Source organism: Myxocyprinus asiaticus, chromosome 33 (genome assembly GCF_019703515.2).
Source record: "Myxocyprinus asiaticus isolate MX2 ecotype Aquarium Trade chromosome 33, UBuf_Myxa_2, whole genome shotgun sequence".
Lineage (NCBI taxonomy): Eukaryota > Metazoa > Chordata > Actinopteri > Cypriniformes > Catostomidae > Myxocyprinus > Myxocyprinus asiaticus.
In genome coordinates, this window is record NC_059376.1 from 37,121,846 (window position 1) to 37,138,792 (window position 16,947).

At 36.3% G+C, this 16,947-nt stretch overlaps 1 protein-coding gene across 3 annotated transcripts in view; it reads left to right on the forward strand.

Moving 5' to 3' along the window:
* Nucleotides 1-15,955, forward strand: part of LOC127423917 (E3 ubiquitin-protein ligase TRIM33-like) — a 35,448-nt gene extending 19,493 nt beyond the window's left edge. Inside the window, exons 10-20 of one of the 3 annotated variants that reach the window (XM_051668601.1) lie at nucleotides 1,687-1,860; nucleotides 2,657-2,866; nucleotides 3,440-3,575; nucleotides 4,931-4,994; nucleotides 5,286-5,436; nucleotides 6,927-7,321; nucleotides 7,481-7,604; nucleotides 8,426-8,500; nucleotides 11,184-11,336; nucleotides 14,316-14,366; nucleotides 14,561-15,955. In XM_051668601.1, coding sequence (XP_051524561.1) covers nucleotides 1,687-1,860; nucleotides 2,657-2,866; nucleotides 3,440-3,575; nucleotides 4,931-4,994; nucleotides 5,286-5,436; nucleotides 6,927-7,321; nucleotides 7,481-7,604; nucleotides 8,426-8,500; nucleotides 11,184-11,336; nucleotides 14,316-14,366; nucleotides 14,561-14,776 — 1,749 coding nt within the window. In that variant the 3' untranslated portion in view covers nucleotides 14,777-15,955. The other 2 variants (XM_051668603.1, XM_051668604.1) reach the window with 2 other exon arrangements.
* Nucleotides 15,956-16,947: the final 992 nt, after the last annotated feature.

A 16,947-nucleotide genomic window follows, 5' to 3' on the forward strand; every position in this document is an offset into this window, starting at 1 on the left:
AACAGACAATTAATCATCATAATTGCAATTATTTGTTTAACAATTAATCGTCAGCCAAATTTCATAATCTTGACAGCCCTAGCAAGCAGAACTTGAAAAGGTAATCAACCAGCATGGTGTTTCTTGGAGAGCTGGTTGACCAGTCTGGTGGGGACCCCATGAATGTCATTGCATTAGATAACATACAGTGCTGTGAAAAAGTATTTGATTTGACCTGATTTCTTCTGTTTTTGTGTATATCTCATATAACTCGTACATTTTTTCATTAATTCAAACAAAATCTAACATAAAACAAAGGCAATCTGAGGAAACGCAAAATACAGTTTTTAAATAATAATGTTATTTATTGAAGCAAAAAAGTAATCCAATACCAACTGGGCCTGTGTGAAAAAGTATTTGCCCCTTAGTTACTAAATCCTCAAAGGCCTGATTACTGCCAGCCCTGTTCGATCAAATCAACAACTAAATAGAACTTTTTCAGCAGCTTGAAGTTGGCTAAAAGGTCTCACCCAGTAGAATCAAGCTACTCCTGCTGACCCAGAAGAACATTGAGGCTCATCTGAATTTTGCCAAAACACACCTTTATGATCCTCAAACCTTTTGGGAGAATGTTCTGTGGTCTGATGAGTCGAAAGTGGAACTGTTTGGAAGACAGGGGTCCTGTTACATCTGGCGTGAATCAAACACAGAATTACACAAAAAGAACATCATACCAAAGGTCAAGCATGGTGGTAGTAGTGTGATAGTGTGGGGATATTTGGCTGCTTCAGGGCCAGGGTGACTTGCAGTAATTGAGGGGAACATGAATTCTGCTCTCTACCAGAAAATCCTAAAGGAGAATGTCCGGTCATCAGTCCGTGAGTTGAAGCTCAAGCGCAACTTGATTATGCAGCAAGACAATGATCCAAAGCATAGTAAGAGTAAGTCCACCTCTGAATGGCTCAAGAAGAAGAATTAAATTTTGGAGTGGCCTAGTCAAAGTCCTGATTTGAGCCTGATTGAGATGCTGTGGCAGAACTTTAAATGGGCAATTCATGCTAGAAAACTGTGCTTCTACTATTATTAAATAAATGCCACTTAGTTTGATACATTGTTGTCTATTGCAATAACATTCATTTATAAGTGTGGCTTAAGTGTCCAAACAATTTGGGGCCACTGTATGCAGGTGACCAGCTGATCTGCTTTTGTTTAGCTGGGTTTTATACCGATGCATCACAGTTCTTTCTCAAATGATTCTGGATTGATCCACAAGCAGTGCAAAAATAGTAGCAACTGATTGTACAACCAAATTGTTGTTTGCTTTAATAATTCTTTTTGTTCTAAGATTTCGTCCACTCCCCTAGTTTCTTGAAAAAAAGATTATTCATAATTCTTCAGCAGTATATCAGATCAAGCCTAGACACACTCACATACAGTATATAGGTGGTGGTCTCATAAATTTCAAACTGTTGCAAAACAATACTGAGATACTAATCAGATGCATGCCAGCACTTACCAAGATTGGTAATTATTTTGGTTTCCAATGTAAAAAAACACATTAATCTTAGGTTAATATTATTTGAATTCATTCAGAGTCAGCCATCATCTATTATGCATGAAAAGTAATATTCCTAAATGAATCGTTTGGTCATGTAAGAACCAGGACAGCAGTTGTGATTTTAAGGCTTCTTCTGTTTCTCTTTTTAGCCTCCAAGGCTAATTAGTATGCAGTCCCTCCAGAGGGGCGGGGTTAATGGCTCCTCCCACATGTATCCACCTCATCACATTCGCATGGTGTCAGGGCAGAACCGCGTGCCCTCGGCGCAGCCCCGAGTCAACGGCCATCCATATCCCATGATGCAGCCTCAACTTCAGAGACAGGTCAGAGGCTTCTGCAGGTCACATGACTAATTTACTACTGCTGATCTCTATTAGAACTAGGGAAGTGAAAGTACCATGGTAGCTTCTTAGTCTAGTCTGCTATTTTAAATCTGTTTTGGTCTAAATTCAGCACTTCTTGTTTGAAGGACAATAAGATAATTTCCTTTGTTGAGATGTGCTCATTAACTCTACAGCAAGTCATGTGGTTAAGATCGGTCACATGATAAGAGGCCTCAGTCATGTCAGTGTGGGAAATAATTTTTTTTTTAAAGGGATAGTTCACCCCAAAATAATTTTTTTTCATTTTTTACTCACTCTCACATTGTTCAAAACCCATTTAACTTTCTTCCTTGTAACACAATGGAAGAAAATAAATGTTTTAAATAATATCCTGGAGACTCCTTTTCATCTAATGAAAGCGATGGGTGACTAAATCTATCAAGCTCCAAAATGCCAAAAAACAGTATCATTAAAGTATTCCAGAAAACTCATGTACTATATTCCAAGTGTTCTGAAGCTATACTGTAGCTTTGTGTGAAGAACAATTTGAAATTTAAGTTGTTATTGACTGATATTTCTTATTTTATGTTCCACAGTTGAAAGTAAGTCATAGGGGTTTGGTACAACGTGTGTGAGTAAATCATGACAGAATTATCATTTTTGGGTGGACTGCCGCTTTTATATTAAATGCATTGACTTGCCGAGGCATAGTACACAGGTCTTAACATACAGTAAATGTTACATTTATCCAGCACGTCAACTCACTTTCACATTGCATAATTCCTTTTTTCCTCAGCACTCCAACCCTGGGCATGCCGGGCCCTTCCCTGTGGCATCTCTACACAATGTAAGTGCTGCCAACCCCACCAGTCCAACCAGTGCCAGCATGGCAAATGCCCACATTCACCGTGGCCCCACCAGCCCTATCGTGGGCCCCATAGAGCTCATACCTTCAGTCACCAACCCGGAAAACCTGCCCTGCCTGCCCGACATCCCTCCCATTCAGGTAACCTGACTTGCTCTTTTTGTTAAACTGGTAATTAGATGATTAGATGGTGTGGTGTGGCTTGGTGGTTATAGATATTGGCTCATAACCCAAAGGTTGTAAATTCAAATCCCAGAGGGTATGATCATGAGGGTACGAATCTAATTATTAGACAGAACTCTAATAAAGGATCAAAGCGTAATAACTTTTGGTCCTAAATCTAATAAAGGCCCTAAAAATAAATATGTTTGGGCCTAAATGTAATAAAGAGCCTAAAAGTAATAATGTTTAACAGGACTTTTTTTTCTATCTGCCCCCCAATAATATGACATTTTTAGCAACATTTCTAAATGTCAGTAAGATATACTGTTTTTACCAGAATTTACAACAAATAATTTGTAAGGTTTTTAATTTGTATAATAACTGAAAATGATACAGAAATTACTTGACATAAATGCTTTATTTTTGGAAAACAGTGGCATACATTTAGCTTTGACAAAGCTAAAAACAAAAATGCTAAATTGATTTAGAGCTTACTCATTTTAAAAACTGACATGATTTATTTATTTATTTATTTATTATTTTTTATCCCAGCTTGAAGATGCCGGTTCGAGTATGCTGGATAATCTCTTGAGTCGATATATTTCTGCTAGTTCATATCCCCCTGTTGGCCCCAACAGCAGTTTAAATCCCTCACCAGGATCCTCGACACATTCCCCAGGATCATCAGGTACTGTAGCGTGTGGCTCGTAGGACCTTTTCCCATTATAACTGTTTTGTTTTTTGTCCCCAAAATTCAGTGCAAGTTTTCCGCATTTATTGGAAAAGCCTGGATACCTGGATAAATAGCTTGGAATCCCAACAATTAAAAAAAAGTGTTTCTTACGAATTAAAAAAACAACAAATAATCACAGTACAGTATTTCAGTAGTTCAGTATGACAATTTATATTAATTAGCTTTTACATATACATATATATCATAGCACAGCATATCGTTGTATTGTTTTAAAATGTTGCATGTTTTTTGTGCCAAAATATTTGGACTTTTTGCTAACTTAGCCTTTTTATGTTACTAATTGGCCAGTTACGGCCAAAGTATACTTCGCGGGACCACGTTGCGGATTGCTCCACGCACAGTGTGTGTGACGTAAATTTCATCATAATCTAGGCCGCGCCGGCCAGATTTTCTCGATTTGCGGCCGCAGTCATCGTCTGTGCGCATTGTCGGCGCTTGCTCTGGCTTTTGACTCTACTAAAATAGTCTCACAAAGAAGTTGGAGTGGGCATGTCAAACATGTTCGTATTCGCTCACAGTCAGAAGAGTATACTCACAAAGGAAGCGTGGTTGACCAGGCATGAGCCGATCCGGAACATGCAAAAATGAAGTATACTTGGGCCTTTACTCTTCAAACTATAAACTTTAGGCCTGTCACAACTATTGCATAATTGCCTGGTCTCAGTTATTTTATCTCATTGTGATTATTTGTGATTATTGTGCACTGTAATTCCAATTATTTACTGCTGTTCAAATAAGGGAATTTTAAGCAAATACACATTTCAGGTTGGCACTTGTTTTGGCTAAATTAAAGCTGGAGTATGTAATTTATGTGACACTAGAGCCAACGAACAGAATTGCAAAAATAAATGCTGTTTTTAAAATGGCTTTCTGAATACGCCCCTTGCCTGCAGTTGTTCAGATAGTCCCGCCCCCAGCTCACAGCATTGAGTGCACGGACAGAGTGCGCGGAGGTAGGCAGGTACGTAGTTAGGCAGGTGGGCCATCCAATCATTGCATTCGGGCTGAAGGAAATGATTGGACAGGCCTGTGACTGCCACAGATAATGGATTTATTTTTTTTATTTTTTTTGTATCAGAGCACTTGATTTATTGATTGCTGCCAGGATGCAAAGAGACTTTAAACCAGTATAACAAAAAATGCTTTTGGTATAAATTGCATACTCTTGCTTTAAGGCCATAGTTAGCCAAGACATGTTCACATAACGCAAAAACAATTTCTGCAAATGTTTAATTCTTCTAGGCTTTAATTTGTTTGAAGAAAGACTCTCTATATATCTCTCTCTCTAGGTTTATCTAATTCTCACACGCCAGCTCGTCCATCTAGCACATCAAGCACGGGCAGTCGGGGCAGGTTAGCGTTCAGTGCTTTTTCTACCTTTCAGTCCTAAGTGGTTTAAAAAGGACATGCTTGTTTCTTGAATAATGGCACTTTTAAATCCATTGATAATCCAATTTTGGATATATTTCAGACAAGGGCAAAATGTATTTTAATGTAAATAGCTTTTTACCTACTGTAAAATATAGCATTGGAAGTGTATTTCTGGAAAAACGTGGACATTAATATTGTAGAGTTTTGTTATTTGATAACTATTGGGATATTGCAAGCAAGTTTGATATGGTGTGTCTTTGTGTTTATGTTTAGTTGTGGTTCAGCTGGTAGACTTGGGCCAGGGAACATGACCGTGGACCAGGTGAAGGTCAAACAGGAACCAGGAGTTGAGGAAGAATGTAGCTATTCTGGATCAAATGTCAAAACAGAGCACAGCAAAGATGGCAGACGGAGTGCTTGCATGGTATGTGTCACTGATGGTGACTACGTTTACATGGACACCAGAACAAGGCTTATTGCAAGAAAACAGCATTCCTGTTTACATGCATTGTATATGAGGCGTACTCTTTACTCCCTTATACGTGTGACTCCTTCAGGAAGCAGCTTTCTCCACAGCAACGTAATTTTCCTGCGATGCTTGTGTAAATAACACATGGCATCCGAGGAAGACTTCACTATTTTACTCTTTGTTGATTCCCTATATTTCCTGATATTCCAGAATTGTTACTTTGTTTGTTTCTTTAACTTGCTATCGTGTCTTGCAGCTGGATGCAGTATTGGGGATTCACTCTTACATAAAACTCCGGGATTCCCCCATTGTTGAGCACATATATGCGGACGTTAGGGACAGTCAATATTTTACATTTGGGCGCTTGCAGAGAATGTCTTGTTTTGATTTTAACACTGACACTGTCCACATAATGATACTTCATCCGAATTGTCTGGTGCGACAGCGGGGAAATGCTGATGCTTTATTCCAGTGGGTCATGTGAATGCAGCTGATCTTGATCACTGACACAATCGCTTTTGTGTGTGTGTTTGTGGTGTGCTTGTCAGTGTAATGTCCCCTGACACATTGCAAAGGTTCTGCCCTATTCCAACCAGATTACTTACAAGTAGCTGATTAAAATGTCAGAATCGTATGTAAAATTGGTAAATGCGTTAATTGCGTAAAAAAATATTAACGTGTTAAACATTTTAAATTAACTGCATTATATAATTAAATAGTTAATGCATTAATTTCGTCAGCTCTATTTTTATTTAATTAAAATACAATTTATTACAACAAAACTTTCCTTTCCAGATGTTGTTATATCCAGTCTGTAATTAGTGAATGAAGTTTCACTGATGTTACAAATTTGTAGTTTTAACATTGCTTTCAAAAAGTTACATAACACCGCAATGTTTCTTGACTCGTTTTGGGTTGGACATGATAACCTGTTGTTCAGTGAGAAAGTGAATAATCTGAGCCAATTTATTGAGGAAGTGAGTTGTCTGACCTTGTGACTCTTGTGATTGATGCATTCTGGCCTGATTCAGTCCATGATTCAGACCAAAGATTCTTGTGATCAAGTCGGCCTGATTCAGAACAATGTTCTCTTCTGATCGATTCGACCTGTTTCAGGTCATGATTCAGACTGAAGAATCCTGTGATCGATTCGGCCTGATTCAGTCCATAATTCAGATGGCAAACTCCTGTGTTTGATTCAGGCTGATTCTCCAATTGGATTGACTGATAAAGTAAAAATAAAAGTCTTCACTAATTAAGTGATTCCTTCAATTGGACTGCATGTTATGCTTTATTTTAGTTTTGCGTGCTTGTTTTGTGAGGACAATGCTCTGGTTTCCCACAGTCATGGAAAACCTGAAAAGGTCAGAAAATTTATAATGGTGCTGCTATGTTTGAAAATTTTTGTAAAGTCTTCCTTGTGTTCTTTTTCATCCTCAAACCAGATGAGCAGCCCAGAAGGAAGCTTAACCCCCCCTCTTCCCATTCTTGGCTCAGTGTCAACTGGTTCAGTCCAGGACATTTTAAGAACACTTGGTGAGAATGTTAAATCCGAACCACAGAGTGAGAAGCTTTCGTCCTGCACAAACCCAAACTCTAGCACACCTTTAACCAATGGGAATGGAAGTCAGATAAAGTCTTTGCTTTCACACCGGGGGAGCACTGCCAGTTCCCAGGCCACTGCTAATGTCAACAGTCAGACCAGTACAGGGAAGGAGGACGACCCGAATGAGGACTGGTGTGCAGTATGTCAGAATGGAGGAAGGCTGCTATGCTGTGACCGCTGTCCTAAAGTCTTCCACGAAGAATGCCATATCCCAATGCTCAAAAGTTTGCCAAGGTAAAGAATTGCCCTTATTATTCAACACATTCCATCATATAATTTACTCTAATGTAAGGTTGCATCTATTCCACTTTTTTTCCCCCATTCACTTTAGTTTTGATAGGGTATTAAAGACAGATTTTCTAATTCCTGAGTTCTGTTCCCTATATGCTGTAGCGGAGATTGGATGTGCACATTGTGCCGAAGTCTCACAAACCCAGAGATGGAATACGACTGTGATGATAATCCGTGCAGTAAGAAGGACAAGAGTGAGATGGGAATGAGTCCAGAAGACCAACGAGTGGGTCACACTGAGAAACAAACACAACAGTCATGCTATAACTAAGTGAACTATATGCTCGGCAAAGGCAAAATGCAGTAAATACGAAAACACTGACACTGAGAAAAATGGAGACAACCCCGTCTGTCACAGGACAGATCATAGTCTTAGAGTCATAACTTTTAAAAAGAAATGTGTAGTTACTGCATTTTGTCTATGTAAGGCAAGATGAGAGCACGTAAGTTCACAGTGCACTTATTACAGGGACAATACCCCTGGAGCAAGTGCCTTGCTCAAGGACACAATGGTGGTGGCTGTGGGGATCGAACCAGCAACCTTCTAATTACCAGTTATGTGCTTTAGCCCACTACGCCACCACCACTCCAATTTTCTCCAGTCTGAATATTTGGGTTTTGACCATTGACAATTTTGACCATTGAATATCTTTAACATTTAACAGTTTACGCATGGGGCCACATTGAGAGGCCCATATCTCTGGGATTTAACTATATAGGGCCTTAAATATGCCAAGATACAAAAATAAAAGTTTATTCAGAACCTGAATCTAAATGGATATTAATCTTTAATATTTTTGGCACTCCATCTTTGGAAAAAGAACACAAGTTTCATTTATTTTTGTATTATTATTATTTATTTTTTATTTTGTTTCAATTTTTGGACACACCATTGGCATGTAATGCAACAAGGAATGCTGAAGTGACTTCAACTGCAAAATCCCTCGGCAAAAAAAAAAAAAAAAAAAGGCATTACACTGTAAATATTTATAAAATGTTTTTATTTCTGATCTGTTTTTTTTGTGTGTGTTTCTTCCTCTTTTGTAGCGCTGTGAGCGTCTTCTGCTGTTTATGTACTGTCATGAGCTCAGTATTGCATTTAGAGAGCCTGTTTCCACATCGGTGAGTTGTTGGCAAGCCCACAATTTTCTCATTTCCATGAATGCAGTTGTTTCTGATGAAGAGCACTTAAAGGGATAGTTCACCCAAAAATTAAAATTCTCTTATCATTTACTCACCCTCATGCCACACAAATGAAGATTTTTAGAAGAATATTTTGGCTTTGTTGGTCCTTATAATGCAAGTGAACTCTGAAGCTCCAAAATGCATATTAGGCACCATAAAAGTAATCCTCCTGACTCCAGTGATTAAATCCATGTCTTGAGAAGTAATATAATAGGTGTGGTTGAGAAGCAAATAAATATTGAAGTCCTTTTTACTATAAATCTCCACTTTCGATTCCCCATGCTACTTTTGTTTTTTGGTGATTCACATTCTTTGTGCATATCGCCACCTTCTGGACGGTGCTGGTCAAAGGAAATGATTTATAGCAAAAAAGGACTTACATTTTGATCTTTTTCTCACCCACCTTATATTGCTTCTGAAGATATGGATTTATCCACTGGAGTTGCATGGATTACTTTAATGCTGCCTTTATGTGCTTTTTGAAGCTTCAAAGTTCTGGCCACCATTCACTTGCGTTGTGAGAACCAACAGAGCTGAAATATTTCTCTAAAAATCGTCATTTGTATTTTGCTGAAGAAAGAAAGTCATACACATCTGGGATGGCATGAGGGTGAGTAAATGATGAGAGAATTTTCATTTGGGTGAACTATTTCTTTAAAGGGCAAAGCTTGCTCAAATGTGTAATTGGATCATTGCTCCTTACGAGCTGTAATGTTTAATGACTGGCTCTCTGCTAGGTCATTAACATTAAAACAGCAACATTCTATTCTGTAGCCATTCTATTCATGTTTTCATATATATTGAGCCTCTGGTCTAATCCCTGCTGTTATGGCTAGAATATGATTTCTTCGTAAATTACGTTACGTTCTACATGAATACAATATGCATCAGACTGACTGGTAATAACAAAATCATGACAAATGACTTGGTAAACTTATTGAATTTCATCATAGACAGGGCTCTTAAAGGTGCAATATGTAAAAATTTTCATGTAATATTCGCTTTTTTTTTTTTTTTTGCCAATGTGTGAATGGCTTGTAATGCAACTTAAAAATGAGCCCTCCCCGGACTTCCTAGGTTGCCTATTAAAGCCTGTAGACTGATTTTCATGCAAAGGGAGCGAGTCGCTTTTGCCGGGAAAATCCAAAGGATGTGACGTTTTGCGTGCTCCCGAGAGCCTTGCCTCAGTGCTTCTGCTATTTAACAGTGTCAACAGACAGTCTGCAACACTAGGTAATGTTATCTTAGAGATGGAATCCAGCAAACGGCTGGCTCCAAACACAACACCAACACCAACACCAACTCCTACACAAACCTTCATTCGGTTTTGGGGATCAGAACTGACGTTGTTCTTATTGGACAGGTAAGCTTACATAACTGCAAAGCATGTGAAATATAGTGCCATAAGGGTTGATCTGTGTCATTTTAGCTAACTTGATCTTGCCTGCTGACAAATTGCAAGCTACCTTGCTTCGTAACTTTAAAATAATTTCAACGAACTTCTCTTTATACTAAAAGTCAGGTATGTTGATCCACAGTAACTGACATAATGTTCATCTGTAAGTATTCAGAAAGGTAAACTACAATAACACATGAAATGAATGCTAGACAATGTTCAAGATGCAAAAAGACCCATTCACTAGTTTTAACGTAACTTGGTTATACAGAAAATATATACAGTCTATTATTATAAAACAATAGTGCATCGATAAATCAAAATGACATTTGTGATGGAATCTCATCAATACTGAATTGTGTCAACATATTTATAATGTACAGTCTATTTTATAAACAACTACTGTCATCATCCACCAGATTTAGCTAACAGCTATTGATAAAGCTGGCTAGCTAGCTAACGCCGACATAGGCTATTCTATAAATGCAGTTAATGTATCATGTAAAGAAAAGTGATTACTTCAAACTACAGTCTCGCATAGTCAGACCTATATCCACACTTTGTTTTAGCCCTGTTCCAGCACTGGAGAGTCAAATATGATATACAGTCTCAAAGTTTGTAGTAAATCAATCATAACTGTAATTTTAATTATGCTACCTCATCTGTCATCATGATGCCGGTGAATCACGTTCAGTCTCTTTGTTTTGGTCATGCTCGCTCGCGTCCCTATGGAGTGTGAACGCACGATCACGCAACAGGCTGCAGTTCACTTAACGGCCACAGGTGTCATTAATAACAAGGGTTTCTGAATCTTACATACTGCACCTTTAAGTAAGATTTTTTTTTTTTTTTGTCTGTCGAGTTTTACTTGCCCTGGTGAGATTTTTATTGGCTCTGAGGCAAAAGTAATGTTTTGCTTATTTTTACAAACATATTTTTAAATCGTATCCGAAGCAAAGTATGTTTTTATTAAACATTTCATTTTAATTTATTTATAATTTTATTTATTTTACATCAAATAACTTTTATAAGTGAAATAATCAAGTTCTTAAATAACTATGTAAATGCAGTTAAATAACTGCAATGCTTGTATTCTTTTCTATAAGTCTCTGTTATATACCTTGCATGCCTTCTACACTTCATACATTTTCCTTTGTTTTTACTTTTTGTACTCCATATTATCGTCTCACAACAGTACAGTTTTAATGCTCAATTTCTCCTCAGGTACCCAATTACTATAAAATAATTAAGCATCCAATGGACTTGAAACTAATGAAGAAGAAACTGGAGCAAAAACATCCTCTGCATTACAAGAGCCCCAAAGAGTTTGTGTCCGATGCTCGTCTGGTCTTCACCAATTGTGCCAAATACAATGAGGTGAGTTTGGAGCATGTCCTTCAACTGGGTGGGGGTCTGATATTTACTGCATGTAAGAACGAGTATTTAAAAGAGGATGTTATACACTAAAGCGACACAGCATGATCGTTGAAGAATTTGCAAATGCATTGCATGTGTCATATAGTCACCAAGCTCATTTTGCACCAGTACTAACTACTGAAGGAATGGTTTCAGTAAAGCTGAAAGCATTACTCAACAAATCTGATTGGTTGAGCTATTTTTTTGTCCAAGGACTAACACATTGTAAGATGTTTCATTCAATTAAAGGAGTGTTTATTTATATAGTACACACTGTGTTTATGTATGAAACATAATAATTGCTTGTTTTTATTTTAAAAGTATAAATGACACTTAAATGCATGATAAGAATGCTATTGTGTGCAGATTATTTGATTTCACAATTGTACATCCTATAGCCAGAAGATTGCTTGATTTTTTACTATAGTTGATAGGACTGGGTATTGATACATATTTCCCGTTTCATTCAAGTACATCTCGTTAAATATGTCCATTTTGCTTAACCCTATTGTTACAACCCAGATGGGAATCTAGGGATATGTGGGGAGGTAACGCTTAAATTTTTAACGCCAAATTTATCAAATATGATACACAACGTTTGACGGATCCTGTCTCACTCTCTGTTCAAGCTGAAAAGCCAATAAATGTATGGTATGTAAGTTTCACATGTACATGGCACCATCTAGTGTTTTCTTTGTGAAAAAAGTGGTTTCAATGTTTATATCAATCTATTTAAATTGCTGGCAGTCTTCCGCAAAAAATGACTCTTATGTTGGGATAAATGACAGCTTATTTTAATCAAATAAATGTGACAGTAATGATTATATTAATACTGATATTTTAAAATGATTATTTGCTGAATATACCAACTTATGCTTGGTTAAAATTGTGTATATTTTTTTATTGAAAAAGCATGTTGAAGTTATATGTCTCAAATTTGATACAACAGGCTTTTGAGGTATATCTCTCAGTCAACATTATATTCCATTTATGCCCACTATAAAAAAATGTTTTTTTTTTTTTTTTTTTTTTAAATCACAGAGCTTTGAAAATTCTGACATACTTTTTATAAGATATATTTAAAGTGTGAACTAATATTTCTGTGTATTTTCATATATGCAGCCTGCTCTGTCATTATAAAGGTCTCATTATTTGACATTACAAGCTATGATAATGTCATACCATAAGTTCCTGATACCCAACGAATGTCAGTATAGTGTTTGGTGCATAAAATATATATGATAAAAATTGTTTATTGAAAAAAGAAATATTTTATTCATATTGTATTTGATGTGCTGAATTGAAATGTGATATATTTCAATCCATATTTACAGACCAAGGAGAGGAAATTGTCATGGCCAAACTCTCAAACATTTGGTATCTCTGAAAAGCCCAGGGAGTCCTCTGATAATACCCCAAGATTTACCACTGTAGCATAATTGTATGGGCTAAGAAAAACTATAACAAATTTCCCATACAAAAATGAACTGCTGGGTCTCAGGAGGATAATGACCTTTAAAGCCTAATGTATCAAATATGATACATAAAAAAATGACGTGGATTTTTTTTTTCTACGATCTGTTTTTATATTTTGTCTAATGGTACAAAAAACAGTTTATATGTCAGGCCTTACAGGGTTAATAAATTCTTTCTCAGCTAATGCTGTTAATAATACAGGGGACCTTTTAACTTATTACATTATGGAAAAATACATTTTGCTCATTTGATTTGATCTAGTTTTTATAATTTTTGTCAATTTAGCGTTTTAAAAATTTACAGTTTCCATGTATACCATTAATAAATATGTCTTGAAATTGCATGTGTTATATTGCATTTATATATTTTCATACATGTTTATGGTTTACATTCATAATTGTTTACAAGTATTTACATTGATATGTAGAACAAGTGCTAAAATGGTGCTGTCTCTTTAAGAGTACTGGCAGTTCAGCATCTTGCAGCACTTAATGAGTGCTTCTTTACCACATCTGTGCTATGCTATTCTCTGATTAGAATTTCATTTTTCCTTTTGTTATTTTTGACTTAAGAACATAAGGGATATTAAAAGACACTATTCAATGACAAATGGATTGCGTGAATCTCAACTTTGGAGACAGAACAAGTCAAACACATTCACTCTCAAGTGAAATCTGAAAATTTACTAGCCAATGGCTAATCACAGTTTGTCACGTAGCACAATTATACATTTTAGTGGCTGGATTTTGTTTTGGTTCACGTCACAGTGGCCAATCTGCTTCAAGCAGGCAAATTGTGTGTTTCGTTGGGGAAGAAATAATCAATACATAAAGACTCATACAGGAATATGAGGACTTGACCACTACAGACTACTGTCCATTTTTGGAAAGAAATGTTTTTGCCCTCGATTATAAAAGGCTGCTGTCACTCAGCAATGCAATTAAAAACTATAGCACATAACACTTTTTTACTGTCATTGTGGTGATCAAATGAGTTTACTGAAATGTTTGTTTTTGTCTGAACATAAATACAACTGTAAAATGCCCTAGACATTTTACTGTCTTCAAAAGACTTTGAAATGACTGAGGAATCCATGTCAAAGAAGCACTTTATAATTAAGGCATAATTTTGGACTATGATGTAATTATGAATCATCCAAGCTAAATCTGTTTGAAAGTAGGCCAATATTTCAGCATTGTTGGCTTCATAGAAAGATTGAAAAGGCAAACCCCTTTTAGTAGTTTTCCTTTTTCTTGAATATACACAGCCTGTTTGCTTATGCCTTATAACTGATGGCATGTATTAAGAGCAAACAGAAAATTGTGCTCCTTGGACATTTTTAAATACAGCTGAGGTTATGACCTCACTGTGTGGATGGTAAAAAAAAAATCTTTCTTCCCCCTTTTCTTTTGTATATATATATATATTTTTTTTGTGTGTGTGTGCTGTCATTGCCCTTTTTAGATGTCTCGAATAATCCAGGTTTATGATGAGGACATACAGAATAATGTTCAGGTAAGATGTTTTGTACACCACACTGAAGAGCTGCGCAGGCACCCAAAACACCCTAAAGGCTTTGTAACCCTTTCTGTGATTCTCTCCTCTTCTTTCTCACCTGCCCATCCTTCCATATTCATTGGGCCTGCATTCCACCCTGCCCTCCCTCTTCTCACCTTTCCACACTCTTTCCCCTCTCCTCCCTTTTCTAGGCCGACTCGGAAGTAGCAGAGGCCGGAAAAGCTGTGAGCATGTACTTCGAAGAAAAGCTGCTGGAGATCTTTCCAGACCAAATGTTCCCGCCTGCCGTGGAGGAGTCAAAACCCGAGGATGATAAGGAGGATACGGAGGGCTCTGATGATGACGTTGTCCAACCAAAACGCAAACGTTTAAAAGTCGACCCTGAGAAGCTGATGCATATAAAGTAAAAAAATGAGAGAACTGAGCAATTTGGAGAAAAAAGAAAGTGTCTTCCTTAAGACCACTGTCTTATTCTGCTCTACGATGGGTCAGAGAATTCTGGAACTGATGGAGTTCAGATGTTTCGTTTATTTCATGTACTCCCCACCCTGGCAATCCATTGTAAATGCTCCAAATTAACTTTGAAACTTGCATTGTGGATGTCGGAGTGTGAAGGATGAGGATTTGTCTCCCCAGGGGGAAGTTATTGGGTGTCAATGAAAACACTTGTACAGATTTAAATAGGTTTTTGTTTTGGTCTGGTTAAGTAAATAACATCCTTTTTCTTGCATTTTTTTTTTTTCTTAAAACTATCTGTTATAAATGATACACTCATCTCTTCCGTTGTATGATAAAGTTGAACATATATGGCCCAACTACCGCCTTTGCATGTGTGTTCTGTTGCTCCTTCCTACTGATAATTCAGATCTTTTAAAGAGGAGAAAGTTTTATCATTATTTTCAATAAAACAGTCACCCCTGTATTGTTGGAAAGTGTTGATCACAGACCCTTTGGCTTTGAAAAGATGCATATAAAATGGATGTCTGTACCTTCTGACAAAACCCCACAAAAGTACCACTTTTTTCAATGGAAATGCAACTCTTAGAACAATGTATCCATGAAGCAACTCTGATCACGTGAAGCAGTGAGTACATGCATTGATTAACATTAAGACATTATGCATTGCATTCTTTGAAAAAAAAAAGAAAACTGCAGCAATGCCAGTGGAAGGGTATTAAGTATTGCCTAAAGTGTAAACTTATGGTTATACAGTATAATACCAGTTAAATGTTTGGACCCATTCTGTATTATAACTGTTTCCCACATTTTAGAAAACAATGAAGTCATCAACACTACAGAATAACACAAATGGGTGTATGGGAATTATGTAGTAACCAAAAAAAAAAAAAAAAAAAAAATTTAAAAACATTTTATATTTCCAAAGTATGAAAAAGTAGCCACCCTTTTGCTTGGATTACAGCTCTGTACTATCTGGGCATTCTTTTGACCAACTTCATGAGGTACAACCTGGGATGCTTTTTAACAGTGTTAGAGTTCCCATGTATACTAGACTTTTGTTGGCTGCTTTTCCTTCAGTGTAGTCCAATTAAAAAAAAAAAAAAAAAAAAAGTTTAAATTACAATGTCAATTAAAAAAAAAAAAAAAACAATCATATGTGACAATTTATTTTTTGTCTATTTTCAAGCATTTCAGCCTAACTTTTAAAGTCAAGTGTGCCCGAATTGTTTATTGGTATGTGCACATCATTGTCAGCATTGCTTCAATGTCACTAAGGGGATAGTTCACCCAAAAATGAAAATTCTCTCATCAGTTACTCACCCTCATGCTATCCCAGTTATGCATGACTTTCTTCTGCTGAACACAAAGAATATTCATCAAAAAATCTTTCTGTTCTGCAGAAGAAAGTCATACTCATCTTCGATGGCATGAGGGTGAGTAAAAGATGAGAATTTTCATTTTTTAGGTGTACAATTAAACAGCGCCCAGGTGCGTCATTGATTTGCATATATGTAAATATTACAGTAATGGAAGATCTTGATTTATTTTTAAGATTTACATTTAAATTTAACATTTAATGTATTGTTTATATTTTATATTTGTTTTTTTACTGTTTATAAAAAATTCATAGAATTACACATTAAATCACAAATGTTTAAAAAATATACTTATAACTATATAACTTTGTAACTATATATATATATATAATATTTATATATGGTACAATGGAGCTAAAGGCACCCCTTAAGGAAATTTTTTTTTTATTATTTTTTTTTTCTGGTCATAAAATGTATATATATAAAGTGATTTATTTTTATATTTATTGATGGAACAACATAATTTTGGAAGTTATTTTGATTAAAACTGAGTAAAAAAAAAAAAAAAATGGTGGTGAGGGAGACTTTTGAGGTAAAAGGCCCCTAGGGGGGTTAAAGTGATATTGTGTAGATACCGGGGTAATAGTTACAGGACACAATTTAAGATGATGCTTACTCAAAATAACTACTTCAGAAAAAGTCAACCATGTCCTGTTAATTTCAAACACATTTGGCATTTTTATTACATCTCAAGTAGTCTATAAACAAACTAATCTCTTTTATGATTGGATGTGTCAGTGTAA